At 40.5% G+C, this 17784-nt stretch overlaps 1 protein-coding gene across 8 annotated transcripts in view; it reads left to right on the top strand.

Moving 5' to 3' along the window:
• Window positions 1-9600: 9600 nt before the first annotated feature.
• Window positions 9601-17784, top strand: part of Tor1aip1 (torsin 1A interacting protein 1) — a 32264-nt gene continuing 24080 nt past the window's right edge. For 6 of the 8 annotated variants that reach the window (XM_048357845.1, XM_048357844.1, XM_048357842.1 and 3 more), the window contains exons 1-4: window positions 9601-10078; window positions 11665-11742; window positions 13869-13931; window positions 15183-15227. In XM_048357845.1, the coding sequence (XP_048213802.1) occupies window positions 9601-10078; window positions 11665-11742; window positions 13869-13931; window positions 15183-15227 (664 nt within the window). The remainder of the gene's footprint in view (window positions 10079-11664; window positions 11743-13868; window positions 13932-15182; window positions 15228-17784) is intronic. The other 2 variants (XM_048357843.1, XM_048357841.1) reach the window with 1 other exon arrangement.

The raw sequence follows: 17784 nt of genomic DNA, 5'->3' as shown, positions 1-17784 counted from the left end.
ATGCTTTTCTCCCTACTTTCTCTGAGAGCCTTTGACTCCGGTTTAGAGTAACACCATACAAAAAAATATGAGTTTGTTACAATTTCTAATACTCAGTGACATAACAAACTGCCTCCTCTTTTATTTTGGGGCATGGTCTCACTCTGTAACCCGCCTGATCTTGAACTCCCAATCCTCCTGCCATAGCTAAAATTACAAGTGCTGGAATTACAAATTAGCACCAACTTCCCAAATCACCATCTTGCAGTCAACATTTTTAATAATATTTTACTTCTGATTTTGGACTTTCTTCTAAGTATATGTAACTGATCCTAACTTCTTTCATCCAAGCACCAAGAAATTAATATTTTAATATTTGTTTGGATTAAAGAAGTCAAGTCAACTTGTGTAAGTCAACTAATGAAATAATGCATGTTCAAATTTCCACTGATGTCTTTTTTCTTTTCCAAGGTCTATAGGATCCCATTTGGCAGTTATTTTCTTAGTCCAATAAGTAACAGTTCTGCAGTTTTTAACTTGTCTTTTCTGACCCTGACTCTTGGAAATAATGGTCATTTGGAAAACATCCTTTAACTTGGATTTGCATAACATTTCACCATGACTAGAAAGATAAAAATGGAAAGATAACATTTTGGGCAAAGACAAGTATCAAAGAATGTGTCCTTCCCATTGCATTGTATCAGGGGGTTCATAATGTCCTATCCTCTGCAATGTGAACTTTGACCACTTGCTTTACCTGGTATCTCTACTGTCAACTATTTTTCCTTTGTAGTTAATAATTAGCTTGGAGAATATACTTTGAAACGATATAAACAGTTGATTTTCCTCAAACATTCTCCCACTAGCATCATCAGCATTTTGTTTTCAATAAATGTGTATGGTACTGCTTGCCTAATTATTATCTAACTTTCCTTCTCCCTTCTATGTTTATTAATTGGAGTTCTCCTGTAAATATGCATTATTCCTTCCCTTCAACTCTATCAGTATGGACTCATGAATACTTATTTTAAGTGTTAAAACTCAATACTCTCATTACTCATTTTGTTGCTCGCATTGATTTAGCTTGGTCCTTTGGAATGTCTTCAAGTTGACTTCTGTTCTTCCAACAAGCTCACCACTTTTTTATTCCAACTTGTTTTATTCCAAGCACCATAAATTCTCCAGGATCATTGTGTATTTCCTCTGCTCCAGCGCTGGAATCAACCACTTCTCTAAATAGTCCTGGTCCTTCTAAGTCGATGATCTGGAATGCTCACTGCTATTGGGATGTCACTGTCAAGCCAACAGTTGGGACTAGAATGGTTAATTTCTTGTGATTTTGGAGACAGGGTCTTGTTAGGTAGGACCAGCCAGCCTCAAACTCACAATCCTCTTGCCTCAGCCTCTTGTGTAGCTCAAATTACAAGCACATGCCACTGTGCCTACTTTATCACTATTTTATTTCTTTACTATACTAATTAGCTGGGAATCATGGGCATCTCCTGGAAGCATGTTGGAACTACAAATTCTTGGGAATACCACCCCCTCAGACTCACTAGACCAGAATCTCTAAGGATCTCCAGCCAGAATTTGTTTTACCAAGTTTGCCAGACAACTCTGGTGCTCATTATAATGTTTAAAGAACACCTCTTTAAAGAAATTAAATTTTCCTTTACCATAAAATTAAAGCTTAATTTATCTCTCATTAAAAAAGGGAAAATCTAGTCCTAATGATTTGCCTTGTATACAAATCTAATTTTTAATGCCTTAACTAATAAACCTGTAAGTTATGCTGGGCAAGAAAATCGTGTCTAGGCTGGGGATATGGCCTAGTGGCAAGAGTGCTTGCCTCGTATACATGAGGCCCTAGGTTCGATTCCCCAGCACCACATATACAGAAAATGGCCAGAAGTGGTGCTGTGGCTCAAGTGGCAGAGTGCTAGCCTTGAGCAAAAAGAAGCCAGGGACAGTGCTCAGTCCCTGAGTCCAAGCCCCAGGACTGGCAAAAAAAAAAAAGAAAGAAAATCATGTCTATACTCTTGTTGCAAGGCAGAGATTGGGAGGATCTTGGTTTGAGGGGAACACTGGCAAAACACCTCATCTGACCAAATAAGTTGGGCATGGGGGTGAGTGCCTGTAATCCAAGATGAGGGGAGGAACGGGTAGGCAAAAATGTGAAACCTTACTAGAAAAATAACTATTCCAAAAAAACAAAAAGAGCTGTGGGGGTGGCTCCAATAGTAGAGTAACTGCTTATCTCCAGTACTAGAGGGGAAAATGTACGGACACACACATGTGAGGCACATGTGCCTCATCTGTTAAGGCTCAATACTTCTCTATTATTATTTTAAATCACTTCTCTAGAAAAATGTTGCTGAAAGTAGTTAAGAATTACAAATACTGTTGTTACTTTTATACAAAGAAGTTCTAAGTTATCCTACAAGATCAATTCCTGTCTACATTCACATAGTGAATCTATAAATACGGAGCCCAATGTAGTACTAACCTCTCACGTCAAAGTGTCTAGGCCTGAATGACTACACATGCTTCTGACTTGAATTTTCTGTTTTGGGGTTATTAGGTTTTTCTGGGTATGTGTGTGTAGGGGGTGTTATTGTTCTTTGAGCAGTAGTGGGGCATCTTTGGTTTTCTTAACTTCCAAACAGAGGTTGAGATGAGCCCTAAAATTAAGTCCCCAAAAACTTATGATTTGAACTATTAAAATGCAACTAGAGGTTTTATTTTGAAGACTGGACAAGGCAAGTAGAAAGTGCACTAAAGGGAAGTTCTGCCACTTTTTACCAAGAGATCAAAATTAAGGGACAACCAGACAGCTTCAGTTGAAAGAGCTTTCAGAAGCTAACAAACCATTATTTTAAAATTGACTTTTTTTTTTTTTTTTTTTTTTTGGCCATTCATGGGGCTTGAACTCAGAGCCTGGGAAGTGTCTTTGGGCTTTTTTTTTTTGCTCAAGGCTAGCACTCTACCGAGCCACAGCACCACTTCCAGCTTTTTCTGTTTATGTGGTACTAAGGAATCAAACCCAGGTCTTCATGAATGCTAGGCAAATTGACTTTTTTAAAAATACAATTACAGATAAAGGCTAAATAGAAACTTGTAAAAAGCTAAACAGTTTGATCTCTTGGCAATTTACTACTAATTTTGATTAGCAAAATCATGTAATATAACTCCTCTTGATTAGTAAAAAAGTAGCCCAGTCAACATTAACAGTTAAATGAACTCTTAAATGATCCTACTTAGTACTCCAAATGAACTTTACCCCCTACTGATCTCTACTAATGAGAAAATAAACTCAGAGCTTTGAAGGCTAGTTGTGACTCCAAAGTCTACCTGTGTAAAAATTGTTAACGGTAAGATTTGCTCATTCCCAAATGTTTGATTTTTTCCGTGTGAAATTATGATAAAGTATAAACATTCATTGAATTATCTCTCATGGGATACAATTCATAAGATAAACACTTAGATGCAAAATAAAATTCTTTATACTCTTTTAAATTTGCTGGAGGCTGTAGGACCTCAAAGTTTAATTGCTTTCACAGTGGGTTCAAAGTGACAAGCAAATTTCCTTTGGGAAATTTAAGTGCTATTTCAAATAAATATGGATTTTTACAGAATATAGTTTTAAATGACTATAAAATGTTTTGTTAAAATACCAGTAACTTCCAATTAGCTAAATTCTGGTTACTAGCTCTCAGGCTAGTGAAACTAGATAAAACAGATTTTAAATGAGTCAACCAGGGTCACATGCCAACCCTGCATCAAAACTGCTGATCAACTTGTGGACTCTGCATTCAGCACAATCTAATACATTACTTAGGAGGCTCTCACTCAAAAGTATTCATAAAAATGTTAGTATTTCCAAACTGTTCTGTAACCCAAAGGCTTCCAGGAACATTTTCAGTTCCTCTACTAAATATTCTTTTTCCATTAAATAATTCTTACATTGGCCCTATATGAACTAATCACTAAAGCCAGCAAATATGAGTAGCTGCCACAGACTTTAATTGTTTAAAAACTAGTAACAAGGAAATGATCGTTCATAAAGACCCAAAATAAAATATTTTAAAACCAAAGGGCTAGTAAAACAAATTAAAACCAGTTCGTTTTATCTAAGTTAACTCGCCTCCAGATCTGTAAAACAGTATGAAGTCTAACACATCTGATAGTAGAGTACTAATTTGTATAAAGGAAAAGGAGTGAACTTTTTTCACCAAGTCTGAAATACAATTAAGAGTATATAAATATGTAAGCAAAATAAAAGTCTTACTAAAACTTCAAACGTTTCCCTTCTAAGAGTAAACAACTTAAGGCGCTATTTTCTAAGGATTAACTCGATAGAAAGCTGGGATCCTGTCAGTCACAGACGCATGGGGAGTTAATTGGAATCTACAGTAAGTAGTTAAAATTCCCGTTTACATTTCGAAACTTAGAAATTCTGCTTCTCATCTTAAAGCCCAAACCAAAAATTTACTCTCACCTTAATCTGTTTAGTGTTTTAAGGATTCCGTTTCTCTTTCGTTTCTCACAAACAGATATAGACCCCCAACCTACCTCGTCTTGTTTGTGCCGTGGGGAGGTGGGGGCGGGGAGAGGCCGCTCTGAAAGACCTTTTGAAAGAAGAAAACACCAATTCAGACACTAAAAACACCGAAGGACCGTGTGTATTCTTCGTTTTGCGTACTTACAAGTTCTGGCGGAGTTTTAGGCCCTGGAACCGTCAGAACCGAAGAGCACTTCGGGTGTGCCTCCGCTCCACGACGCAGGATGCACTCCTCGGCCGCCGCCGCAGAATGTCGCCGCCCCGCCCACGTGACCACTACTTCTGCAGGGAGGCGCCCGGGGAATGCTGGGATCGGTAGTCCCAAGCCCCGCCCCCTCCTCACCGCCCATTCTGCACCCGACCCTCTAAAGCTGAGCATGGCCACAAAACAGCCTGGCCTAGTCAGATCCACCAGGGAACAGTGAAAGGTACTACCAGATGAAAATGGCAGGCACCAGTCACACAAGACTTCGAACCTAGCCTCTGGTATGACTTAGAAACAGGTCTTTAAACTTGTTTGCTTATGGGTCTAAGGTGAACAAGACTACAAATATGTTAGACTGTAAATGAGATGTGTCTGCTGAATGCCAGTAGCGAACAATGGGTCAAAAATAGCTATCATTTTGATCTAATTTTATAACTGAAAATTGGGAAACTGAAAGTCATTTTCCGGGGCCGGAAATATGGCCTACAGTGGCAAGAGTGCATACCTCATATACATGAGGCCCTGGGTTCAATCCCTCAGACCACATATATAGAAAAGGCTAGAAGTGGCACTGTGGCTTAAGTGGCAGAGTGCTAGCCATAAGCAAAAATAAGCCAGGATAGTCCTCAGGCCCTGAGTTCAAGCTCCAGGACTGGCCAAAAAGAAAGTCATTTCCCCAGGAACTTAGTCATTGATTTGGGGCAAAGTCAAAAGTCTAAAATACCTGTTTCTAACCTACACCAATTCAAGACAATAGAATTATCTTTTCTCTTTCATGTTTTTCCCATAACATTCCTGACCAACACCCCCCACCCCCCCCCCACCCTCCATGAATGTAGCTTAGCGGTGCACACTTGGGCAGAAATACTCAGTGATCATTGTATAGATGTGGTATAAGTCAATTCAGGAAAGTGAGAATATTTTTCAGCTTTTGTCTCAATAGGTTTTAACTTTTGCTTCTTAAAATGATATGGATGGGACTGGGAATATGGCTTAGCTGTAGAGTGCTTGCCTAGCATGCATGAAGTCCTAGGTTCAATTCCTCAGCACCACATAAACAAAAAAGACCACAAGTGGCACTGTGGCTCAAATGGTAGAGTGCCAGCCTTGAGCAAAAGGAAGCCAGGGACAGTGCTCAGGCCCTGAATTCAAGTCCCAGGACTGGCAAAAAATATTTATAAACAGGTGGTTGAACTTGCAAGAGAGAAAGGATTCCTCCAGGTGTGTTAATAACCAAAAGAAGCTGGGTGCTGGTGGCTCACACCTGTAATCCACTACTCAGGAGGCCAAAATCTGAGGATCAAAGAAAGTCCATGAGACTCTTATCTCCAATTAGAGAAAAAGCCAAAAGTGGCACTGTGGCTCAATTGGTAGAGTGCTATTCTAGAGCAAAAGGAGATCAGGGACAGTGCCTAGGCCCACACTTCAAGCCCCAAGACTGTCCCCCCCGCAAAAAAAAAACCATAGAGGGCTGTTGCAATGCCCTTTAAGCAATTGGATTTCTGCATACCCTAAACAAAACTCACCTACAATAATTATTTTTAAAATAAATTTCATTTAAAAAGCTCATTTATTTAGAAATCCAATGTCAAGTCTGACTCGGTGGCTAAAGATTGTAGACTCTTGGGAGGCAGAGATAGGGGATCTCAGGTTTAATACCAATGTTCAGTGTGGTGGCTCCTGCCTGTTATCCCAGCCTTTGGAGAAGCACAATGGCATGTACCTGTTAAATCTATAGCAATACAGCAAAGTACAATCAAGAAGATCTATGACAGGGCTGGGGATATAGCCTAGTGGCAAGAGTGCCTGCCTCGGATACACGAGGCCCTAGGTTCGATTCCCCAGCACCACATATGCAGAAAACGGCCAGAAGTGGCGCTGTCGCTCAAGTGGCAGAGTGCTAGCCTTGAGCGGGAAGAAGCCAGGGACAGTGCTCAGGCCCTGAGTCCAAGGCCCAGGACTGGCCAAAAAAAAAAAAAAAAAAAATCTATGACAGACCAGTTCTACCTTGAAAATAACAAGCATGCACTCCAGGAAACAGAAATAAAGGAAATAACCAAAGCAAAAAGGAGCTGGTGACTTAATTGGTAAAGCATTTGCCTTGCAAGGACAAGCAACCCTGGCTTCATATATATATATCCACATATATGTATGTATGTATATGTATATGTAGGTATCAACAACTCAACAACTCAGGATTTCTAGACCTAGCCCTGGTGGCTCAGCAAATCCCTTATAACACAAACTGTAAGTCCTTGTCTGCAGTTACCTCTTTTGGAATTTGGAAAACATCTACAGCAGAATATCTGGTTTGACAAGGATTTGGTTTAACTCAGTAATGAAAGTTTGATATCTGTAAGGTTGGTAGGTGTGGAAGGAATTTAAGTTACAGCTAAGGTAATGTGTTCTTATAATTCAGACAAAAAAAAAAGGAAACTCCTAAGCAAATGTGTTGCTTGTTACCTCTAAGCAAATGTGTTAATGATTAAGTTGCCATGCCTTTAATTCTCCATTTTACTTTAACGTTCTCATTTGAAAAGTCATTCCTAAGTCTTTATAAACAGGGATTTTTTTTTCCTGCTTTATAGTATTCAAAATTTGGACCTGGGCACTGTCCGAGATTTTGTGCTCAAAGCTAGCAGCTCTACCACTTGAGCTCTACCACTTTCTGGCATGCGTGCATGCACGTGTATGTGTGCACGTACGCAGCTGGAGATTAGTCTCCCCATTTTCCAGCCCGGCTGGCTTTGAACCATGACCCTCAGATCTGCTTCCTGAGTAACTAGGATTACAGGTGCAAGCCACTGTACTGAGCCTTTATAAGCATTTATGACAAAATAACACATATATACATGAGCTAATAAATCTGTAGAAACTTTAATCATCTCTGATAGTCCTATATTATGCAGAACTTGTCCTCCTTTTCCAGTACTAGATCTTAAACTAAGGGCTTGAGTCCCTTAGTTTTTGCACTAAAGACTAGCTAGTGTTCTACCACTTGAACTAGCTCCACTACCAGTTTTTTGGGTTTTTTTCTCTGCCAGTCCTGGGGCTTGAACTCAGGGCCTGGGCACTGTCCCTGGGCTTCTTTTGCTCAAGGATAGCACTCTACTACTTGTCACAGCGCCACTTCTGGCCTTATCAAACCCAGGGCTTCATGCATGCTAGGCAAGCACTGTACCACTAAGCCACCTTCCCAGCCAACACTCCCAATTTCTTCATGTTTAATTGTAAATGAGTCTCATGGACCTTCCTGTCCCAGCTGGCTTTCACCCCAAATCCTCAGTTTTCAGCCTTCTGAGTAGCTAGGATAACAAGAATAGACACTTAGTTACTGTTTCTTGTCATTTTAATGTCTTCCAAAGAAACAATTCACAAGCCAGTATCCAAGTTTCTATATAGTCACCTGTGTGGTCTATGTTCTAGTGAGCCTTTTAATACATGCATTAATGATGATAAAATGAGCTTAATATATAAATACTATAAAATTTGCCTTTAATTACTGTTCCTCTTTTGAAGAACTTTTACTGTTACGTGTTACTAATGAGTAATGTAGAAACAGGCACCTCACAGATTAAACTATTAGTTACATAAATAAAAACTAGTATTACCAAGAGTGAATACTTTTCAGCATTTGGGAGAAAAGAATTCCTCTTAGAAATCTTCCAAATATACCCTCTTACAAGGCTGACAAAAAAAGTATCGTTTTCATTTTCCTTTCATTTTTTTTAAGTAGCAGTGCTTCCTTCTCACTGCTCATCCAGTTTCTTTGGCTAGTTAAATTGATTATACTGTGCATATTCAACGAAGTTAAACTAAGCTCTTGACAGACTAAAACCTGACTTTTTAATGTGGTGATTTGTAGTGACATTTGTGCCAGTTTGTGCAGCAAATGAGTTTCTCAAAAACATTTTGGCTAAAATATCCAAAGGAGTACTAAACATTTCAAAATTTTCAGAATCATTGTAATTTTATTTTTTCGATTCATTTAAATCTTAGAAAGTCGTCCATGTAACACTGGGCTTTTAGTGTATAATACCGACCAAGTGTCTTTGCTAGTTGAGCTGCTGGAACAGGCACCTTTACGTGAAAGAAGGGGAATAAGGTTGGTTGTACTGGCATATTTCGTAAGTGGAAATCCACCCAATGAGTGCTTAACTATTACACTACCAACAGGTGATTTACATTTTTAGGACGGGTGAACGAATCTTCATTAGGAGCTTTGAAACTAATTTCTACCGCTTAAAATGAGACGTGCAATTGATAGGATTCTTATTCCTACTAGGAGCAGCTGGAAAGGCATGGCCTAAGCAGCAGGGAATCAACAAGCATCTGGAAAAAAGTGCGCAACCGTGCGGGCGCGAGGCCTGGAACTCGCTCACCGCCCTGGCCCCGCGCCTCACGCTCTCCGAGCAGACTGGACTTCGGGCCTGGAAGGGCCCCTCCTGCCTGCCCGCCACAGTTGACAGGAGCAGCTGGACTTAGCACCGGCAACTCGCAGGGCGACGCTCGGCCGTCCCCCTTCCCTCCCTCCCTCAAGGCCTAGGAGACGAGGTCCTCCCTCCTTCTCCTCCTCTTTGGTGCCTCTGGCCAGGGGAGGCGGGGGTGACCCATAGCAGCTGACCCGGCCCGGGCACTGCCTCTCCCACAGCCCTCAGGACACATCATGGGCACGGAGGCAGTTTTGCGACACAGTAGCGACGACGCAGGCGGCGGGCCCGGCGACTCTCAACTGCCTCCCTGACCACTGCGACCACCGCCCAACAGTCCCGAGAAGCCATCGCCCACTACCCACCGACAATCGGCAGAACCCGCTGAGCTACCTTCGCAACCTACTACAGCTACGTCAACAAGTATGGCGAACGAGGGGCGGCGGCCGGAGCTGGCCGGGGAAGGCTGGGGGAGGTACGTCAAGGCCCGGGCTCCCATCCGGGAGTCCAGGTTGCGGTTCGCCCCTCAAGATGGCGGCGGCAGTGACGCGCCTGCGTACGGAACTCCTACGTCGCGCCAGGGCCGCCGGGAAGTGAGGTTCTCTGAAGAGCCTCCGGAAGTGTACGGCGACTTCGATCCCCGGGTAGGCATAGAAAGGTCCCCGGTGGGAAGACGAACCCCGCCGGAAAAGTTCCGGCCGGATTCTGCGAAAGAGGAAGTGAGAGAAAGGGTGTACAACCTTCGGTCTCGGCAACCAAGGCGGCCACGGGTCCTGGAAGCCGAGGAGATGAAGACGCGTAAAGCGGCTCGCTTTCTAGAGCAGCACTCACAGCAGCCTCCTCCGCCACAGTCTTCTCCGCCTACGACCCGAAGAAGGTTACGCGACTCTCTGTCGTCCGAAGGTGAGCCTGGCGGCGGGGACTGGGCGGTGCGGAGCGCACGCAGCGGGTGGGCCGACTTGGACGCTGGCGGAGTCGGAGGTGGAGCCGACCCCGCCGGGATACCTCGAGGGCTCCTCGAACCCTGGACGAGCGCCCCCGCGCGGCACCGCAGGTTGCTGACCCCATGGAGGACCGAGATGGTCATCAGTTTCGCGCACTTTGGGGGCTCCTGTTTCTGCAGGCTTTCGCGTGGGGGCGGAGAGTTAGGCTGATAGTCAGAACCTCGGATCCCCGCAGGCTCTGTTTCATTTCCGTTCCCTCTGCAAAAGCTTCTGCAGAAACCACTTCCATTTCCTCTTTTCATTTTTTGGGGCCAAAGCCCTCAACTGAGGACCATAGTTCTAACCCAACCTTTCGATCCCTCTCCATCTCCACTGGAGGATGCTTTTGCAAAGGGGACCTGCGAGGGATTATTAATTGACTTGAGATCTTACACCACATAACTTATACTGACATGGGGTAACAATTATCCTGTATCTCATACACTTCACCTCATCATTAATGTGGTGTTTTGACTTCTGGCAAAAAAAAATCACTTTGGAGGCCATAGCCTGAGGAGTAAGACCCAGTAATTTAAGAAGCTTTCAATAATCAAAATGTTGACAGTGTGTACTGTGTTTACATAAGTCCACAAGTAATCAATCACCTTTCCTTAAAGTCAACCTTCTTGATGTCTCCCCCTCTTTACTCCACCCCACCTAACACTAAGTCACATATAGTTTCATATTAGCCTCATGAAAGGTACCTACCTATAAATCTCTGGGGCTTAGAGTCACAATGGAATGACATATTAATGGTAGACCTTGGATACATGTAAACGACTGGATTTTCAGTCAGAGCACAAGAAAAGGTTGCAAGTTTACCTGCCAACACTTGAAGGCTTGATTTTGAAAACCTTATGTTAAACATATGTGCGATGCTTTTGGATGTAACAACTCAAGACAGTTTAGACCGTGTTTATTTTTGTCCTCTTAGAATCCAGTCTAGTACACTTGATAATAATTTACTTGTGCTAATTCTATATCTCTTTCAGTACCTGAGAAAGTACTTGCACATGGAAAGCAATGTACATATAATATATGCTACATTGTATTGACTTTGCCACGGGGCCTTGTGCAGTTACATAGGCTATGTTTTTTTAAGTAAAAATTTATCTTTATTTTAGTAAATCTTTAATAATACATTTTGTTATAAATAATAGTGGTGAGCATTTTGATAAACTTGTATACTCTTAAGGGTAAAAACTAAGTTTTGATAAACCTAGTTATACTTTCTTTAGTAGTGTTCTGGGATTTAAACTCTGGGTCTCACCTTTGTTAGGCTAGTGCTCTACCATGTGAGCCATGCCACCATTCCTTTTAGCTTATTATTTTGGAGATGGAGTCTATGGACTTTTCTCCCCAGGCTAACTGCAATCCTCTGGTCTTGGCTCCTAGTTATACATGAATTGCTTATTTTTGCTCATATGTTGCTGTTAACTTTTCATTCTTTGTGCCGTGATCTCCCAGGTCATATATACTGATTTTTAACTTATGTCTTTTCCTTAGAAGATGAACCATCTTCCCAAACGGTTATAAGCCAAACAATCTCAAAGAAAACTGTCAGGAAAACAAATGAGTCTCCAGGTAAGAAAATTTTTGTTGTTTTTTTTTTTCCCCTTACTCGCCAACATTTAAAAGTATAAATTCACCAAGTGTTCATCAAGTATCCCAAATTACACCTTATTCAGAGTTTTCTGAGTATCAATTATTCATTGAACTAATATAGGCATATCTCAAAATAAGACAAGGGTGGGCCCTCAAGTATACACTCAAACTTCTTAAATGAAAAGGTGAGAATTGAAGTAGTAACTAATATCTATAGATTTGTAGGTTTGGGGTTTTTTTTAAGCATACTTAAGCAAAAACTAATTTTTGTGTGTGTGTGGTGCTAGGGTGTGAACTCGGGGCCTCATGCTTATACCACCTGAGCCACACCACCAGCCCTTTTTCTTTTTATCAGTAGGCTCACATTTTTTTTTGCCTGAACTGGCCTTGGACCATAATACACCTATCTCTGTCTCTTGTGTAGCTTGGATTACAGGTGTGCACCTCCATTCCCAGCTTGTGCTTTTAGATAAGATCTTGCTAACTTTTTGCCCAGACTGACCTTGAAGCACATTCCTCTAGTTTCTGCCTCCCAGCTAGCTGGAATTATAGTTATGAGCCACTATGTTTACTAAACTTATTTTCAAAGATACTTATGTAAGTTCTAAGTACTTAATATGTGAAATGCTAACACCTGAGTTTGTAATTTCCTAGAATCTTAGAGATAAATGTTTTAAGAGGACCATCAAAACTCCAAAATGTGGCTTTTGCAGTTCTCAAACAGAGCCAAAACAATGCTTTTTTTTTTTAATAGAGATGAATAAAACAAAACATAACATCCAAGTTTAACTATATCTTAGGTTTCAGAGTGTGTTCTATGAATCTTTATACATGGTTTTCTTTCTAGATTAAAACTGGCATGTTCTTTCTTGGAATTAGCTTTAGCACAGATCCTTTGCCATTGAACCCACCAGACAGTCTGAAATAAAGAGCCATGGCTGGGCTGGGAATATGGCCTAGTGGCAAGAACGCTTGCCTCGTATACATGAAGCCCTGGGTTCAATTCCCCGGTACCACATATATGGAAAATGGCCAGAAGTGGCTCTGTGGCTCAAGTGGCAGAGTGCTAGCCTTGAGCAAAAGGAAGCCAGGGACAGTGCTCAGGCCCTGAGTCCAAGGCCCAGGACTGGAAAAAAAAAGAGCCATGTCTAACATTAACATTTTACTTTAAGTTAGACTTTACATTTCCTGGACACACACAAGGTTAAGTAATTGTGTAGTGTTTATTAACTCCTGAGAAGTTAGCCCTAAAAGTAAAATACTCCTTAAACAGATATAGTAAACACATTTATAACCTCAGCACTTGGAAGGCTAAAGCAGGACAGCAAATTTGAGCCCAGCCTAATTAACTTAGTGAGACTCTACCTCAAATTAAGTTTAAAATTTTTATTTTATTTAAATAGTTGTAGAAAGGGACTAACAATTTCAAATTAAATTTTTTAAAGGGCTGGTGATGGGCTGGGAATATGGCTAGTGGTAGAATGCTTGCCTCATATACATAAAGCCCTGGGTTCAATTCTTCAGCACCACATATATAGAAAAAGCCAGAAGTGGTGCTGTAGCTCAAGTTGGTAGAGTGCTATCCCTGAGCAAAAAAGAAGTCAAGGACAGTGCTCAGCCCCTGAATTCAAGCCCCAGGACTGGGGGGAAAAAGGAAGGGGGATGGCGTGGGCTAGTGATGAAGCGTAGTAGTAAAACATTTGACCCCAAATGTGCGTGGGGTCCTAGGTTCAATCCTAACTACTACCAAAAAGGAAAAATAATCACAGTAAAGGTAAGTCACACATAAAAGATATTATTAGGTTGGTGCTGTACTCAGATTTTGGCTTTTAATTGATAACTTGTAAGAGTTTTATTTACTATTTTCTTTTGTACAGTATAGTCTACTGGAAAAAAATACAAATTTTTCCAAGAACATAAATTTTATGTGGCAGAAAATTTATCTCTAGTTCACTGTTCTAACTAGTTCATAAGAGATGATCCCTTACAGAAAACTTACTTTTAGTTCTTTAACTTAATGAAAAGCTCCATAAAGTTTTGTTTAACTTAGATTGTACAACAAATATGTTTCACATTTTATATCTTTTTAAAATGTTTTTCTATACCAGTGACAAGTGAAGATCCTGTAATTAGCCTATGTAGACCCCCTCTAAGAAGCCCAAGATCTGGTAAGAGATTGTTTAATTTATTTTTATAAATACTTTTTTTGTTGTTGTTGGTTGTGGGGCTTGAACCTCAGGGTTTGAGGGTGCTGTCCTTGAGTTCTTTTGTTCAAGACTAGCACTTTGCCTCTTTGAACCACAGCTCCACTTCTGGTCTTTTGAGTGGTTAATTGGATAGTAGAATCTTAAAGGGGCTTTCCAGCCCATCTGGCTTCAAACTTTAATTCTCAGCTCTCAGCCTCCCAAGTAGCTAGGATTACAGGCATGTAGTACATATATTCATATGGTTCAAAACTGAAATGCTGCTATAGGCCTGTAATGAAAATCTCCCACTGCCATTGTCCTGTAACCACCCAGTTTCCTCTTTAGAAGCAACCATTGTCAGTTTCAGAAGTACTGTTCCAGAAATATTTATAATTTTTTCTACTTCACATCTCACCCCTTTACTTGTATATTGGGACTCAAACTCAGGATCATCAGCACATGTAGGCTGCTGGCTCTACCCTTGGACTGTCTTTCTCCCTTTCATGCAAATTTTGCCTTGATAAGTATTTTTTACACATGGTTTCAGTTTAACTTTATACATTTGAAGAGGTCATTTGTAAAGGGCTTCCCCCTTCTTTTAAAGAGGCTGTTTCTTTTATGTTGCTATGGAGTTTTTTTGCTGGCATGGTGTTTTCAAGCTAAAGTCTTGGACTTTCCAGAATATTGCTAATAAAAAATTTCAGCCTGAGCTTACAGGCTCACATCTGTAATCCTAGCCTACTCTGCCTTGGGCAGACAAATCCAAAAGACTTTTCCCTAATTAACCGGCAAATAACTGGAAGTAGAGGTGCGGCTCGAGTGGTAGAGCACTAGCTTTGAGTGACAAAGCTAAGCAAGAATTTGAGGCCCTGAGTTCAAGCCATAGTACCAACACAAAATACAAGGAAAAAAAAAATCCAGACTGAGGCTTTGTCAACACCTTAATTTGATTTTATAACTATAAAAGAAAACTAGTAAGATCACTTCACATAATTACCTGTACTTTATTTTCTGTTTAGCTAAAGGGAAAACTTACTTTACATTAGTTTTCTACTACTCCTTAGTTGTTCCCTTTTAAGAGAGAGTCATAGTTTTTTTTAATTAAACTTGGTTATCCTTTTAAGTATTACATGATATCAATCTGTTAAGGTTTTGAACCTGTGGCAAAAAAACAAACATAAGATGCATTTCCTTTGTAGTTCTAATTGTTTTTTTTTAATGTATCTTTTGCAGATTCAACATACAAAACAAATGGAAATACTGAAATGACTGAATTAGGTTTGTTTGTCTCCAATTCTTATAGGTTTTATTGAGGGCTCATGATATACATGAGTATACATTAATAAATACAATATATGTGTACATATTATAAATCCAGATAATGTTTGATTTGGCTTTGTTAAATTTTGAGAGAAAAGAGCTGTCAATTTACTAATTGAGATTTTTGCCTTGATTTAGAAAGTGAATTTGAGGTATTTTTCAAAAAAAAAGTTCACCATCCTTTGCTGTGTTTGTTGAACTAATTTATATTCTTAGTGTTTAGCATAGAATAGGGCATGAGTATCAGATCTGGATTTCAGCAAACCTACTGAATATGGTTAGACTTAGTTTTAAGGTTAAAAAAGAAAGAGAAGGGCTGGGGATATAGCCTAGTGGCAAGAGTGCCTGCCTCGGATACACGAGGCCCTAGGTTCGATTCCCCAGCACCACATATACAGAAAACGGCCAGAAGCGGCGCTGTGGCTCAAGTGGCAGAGTGATAGCCTTGAGCGGGAAGAAGCCAGGGACGGTGCTCGGGCCCTGAGTCCAAGGCCCAGGACTGGCCAAAAAAAAAAAAAAAAAGAAAGAGAAGTTTATAAGTACATAGCTATAACTTCTTTCTGTATTAATTTTTTACTTAAGCTCAAGATGGTTTGTTTAGTGACTTCAGCATTTATAGTGTCCGGATACTAAAAATGATCCTTATGGTTTGCAACAAGTGTATGTGTTTTTACCCATTGGTTTCTCAAGTACTCTAAAGTGTTTCATTTAGCTGGGTAAGGTAGCTTATCCTTGTAATCCCAGCACTTGGGAGACTAAAGCAGGAAGATTGTGAGTTTGAGGCAAGACAAGTAAGACCCTGGATTCAGTCCCCAGTACTACATAATTGATAAAGAAGCAAATATTTTAAACAATTTTTTTTTGTCGGTCATGGGGCTTGAACTCAGAGCCTAGGTGCTGTCCCTGAACTCTTCAGCTCAACGCTAGCACTCTACCAGTTGAGCCATAGCACCACGTCCTAAACAATTTTTAAGCCTCTTTTAAGCTTCATAATTGGAAGGGAACTTGGAGCTGAAATAAATTTACTCTCTTACATTATATTTAGAAATAGATTTAGAAATAATTTTCTATGTATTTTATAACAAAAACTTAAAAAATACTTTTCATTTTAAAGAAATTTTAAAACTTAGATTAATACAGACAGGCACCCTCTGATTTATTTTACAGTAATGCTAGTACATCTTGAAGTATTTGAATTACCATTTGTGGTGCTTGAATACTCATCCCTTTATTTTCCTTCCTGCTGCTCCACAGTCCTGAGGCTTGGACTCAGGGCCTGAGCACTGCCCCTAGCTTCCGTTTTGCTCAAAGCTAGCACTACCTCTTGAGCCATAGCACCACTTCCGTTTTTTTCTGTTTATGTGGTGCTGAGGAATCGAACCCAAGGCGAGCAACTCTACCACTAAGCCATATTCCCAGCCCTCTAATTCCCTCCAGGGCTGGGAGTATGCCCTAGTGGTAGAGTGCTTGCTTTGCATACATGAAGCCGTAGGTTCGATTCCTCAGCACCACATATATAGAAAAAGCCAGAAATGGCTTTGTGGCCCAAGTGATAGAGTGCTAACTTGGAACAAAAAGTAGCCAAGGACAGTGCTTAAGTCCTGAGTTCAAGCCCCAGGATTGACACACACACAAAAAAGCATATTTGATATTGAACTCTTAAAGGTATCTATACTACAAATCAGCAAGCTAAAACCTGTGGTGCAATCTAGCCCATGATTTTTGTTTGTATGATCCACAGATGGGACAGAGACCTTATTATAACTCACAAAGCCTAGACTATTTGCTATGAATGCTAACTTCTGGTTTGCATGGAACAAAACAGCAAATCACCTAAATTGTCCCAAGCTGTCATTTGTTTTAAAAGTAAATTCAGGCTGGGCACTGATGATTCATGCCTGTAATCCTAGCTGCTCAGGAGCCTGAGATCCGAGGATGGTGGTTCCAAGCCAGCCCCTGTGAGTCTCTTTATCGCCAAAAATGCCAGAAGTAGAGCTATGGCTCAAGTGGTAGGATATTAGCCTTGAGCACAAAAACTCAGAGGCAGCACCTAGGTCCTGAGCTCAACCCCCAGGTCCAGAAAAGAAAAAAGAAGTAAATTCAGGAGTTCCAGCATGTGCGCGGGCGTTTGTATGTGTGTGTGTGTATGTGTATGTGTATACATACACAAACATGAATATAGACGCACATATGTATATAATGTGTATAATCTATGATATATATTTTTTCTTTATCTATGTTACATATAAATACTTTTATATATTGTTAAATTATGTATGAATCTTTTTTTAGTGAGATAGAGTATGGCTATTTTGCCTATGATGGCCTAGAACTTGAAATTCTCCTTCCTTAGACTCCTGAGTGTTGTGATTACAGCCATGATGCTTGACACTCTTGCTTGGCATCCGTACTAGGTTGTACTGACATCACAGGAAGAAAGAGAACAGTGACTCCTATCTAGTCTTCCTAGTGAAAGCACAGTATTCTCACATTTTTGTATCTTTGCCCCAAATAA

Source organism: Perognathus longimembris, chromosome 11, assembly GCF_023159225.1.
Source record: "Perognathus longimembris pacificus isolate PPM17 chromosome 11, ASM2315922v1, whole genome shotgun sequence".
Lineage (NCBI taxonomy): Eukaryota > Metazoa > Chordata > Mammalia > Rodentia > Heteromyidae > Perognathus > Perognathus longimembris.
The sequence above is the reverse complement of the archived record's forward strand: the minus strand, read 5'-3'. Positions and strand labels throughout refer to the sequence as shown.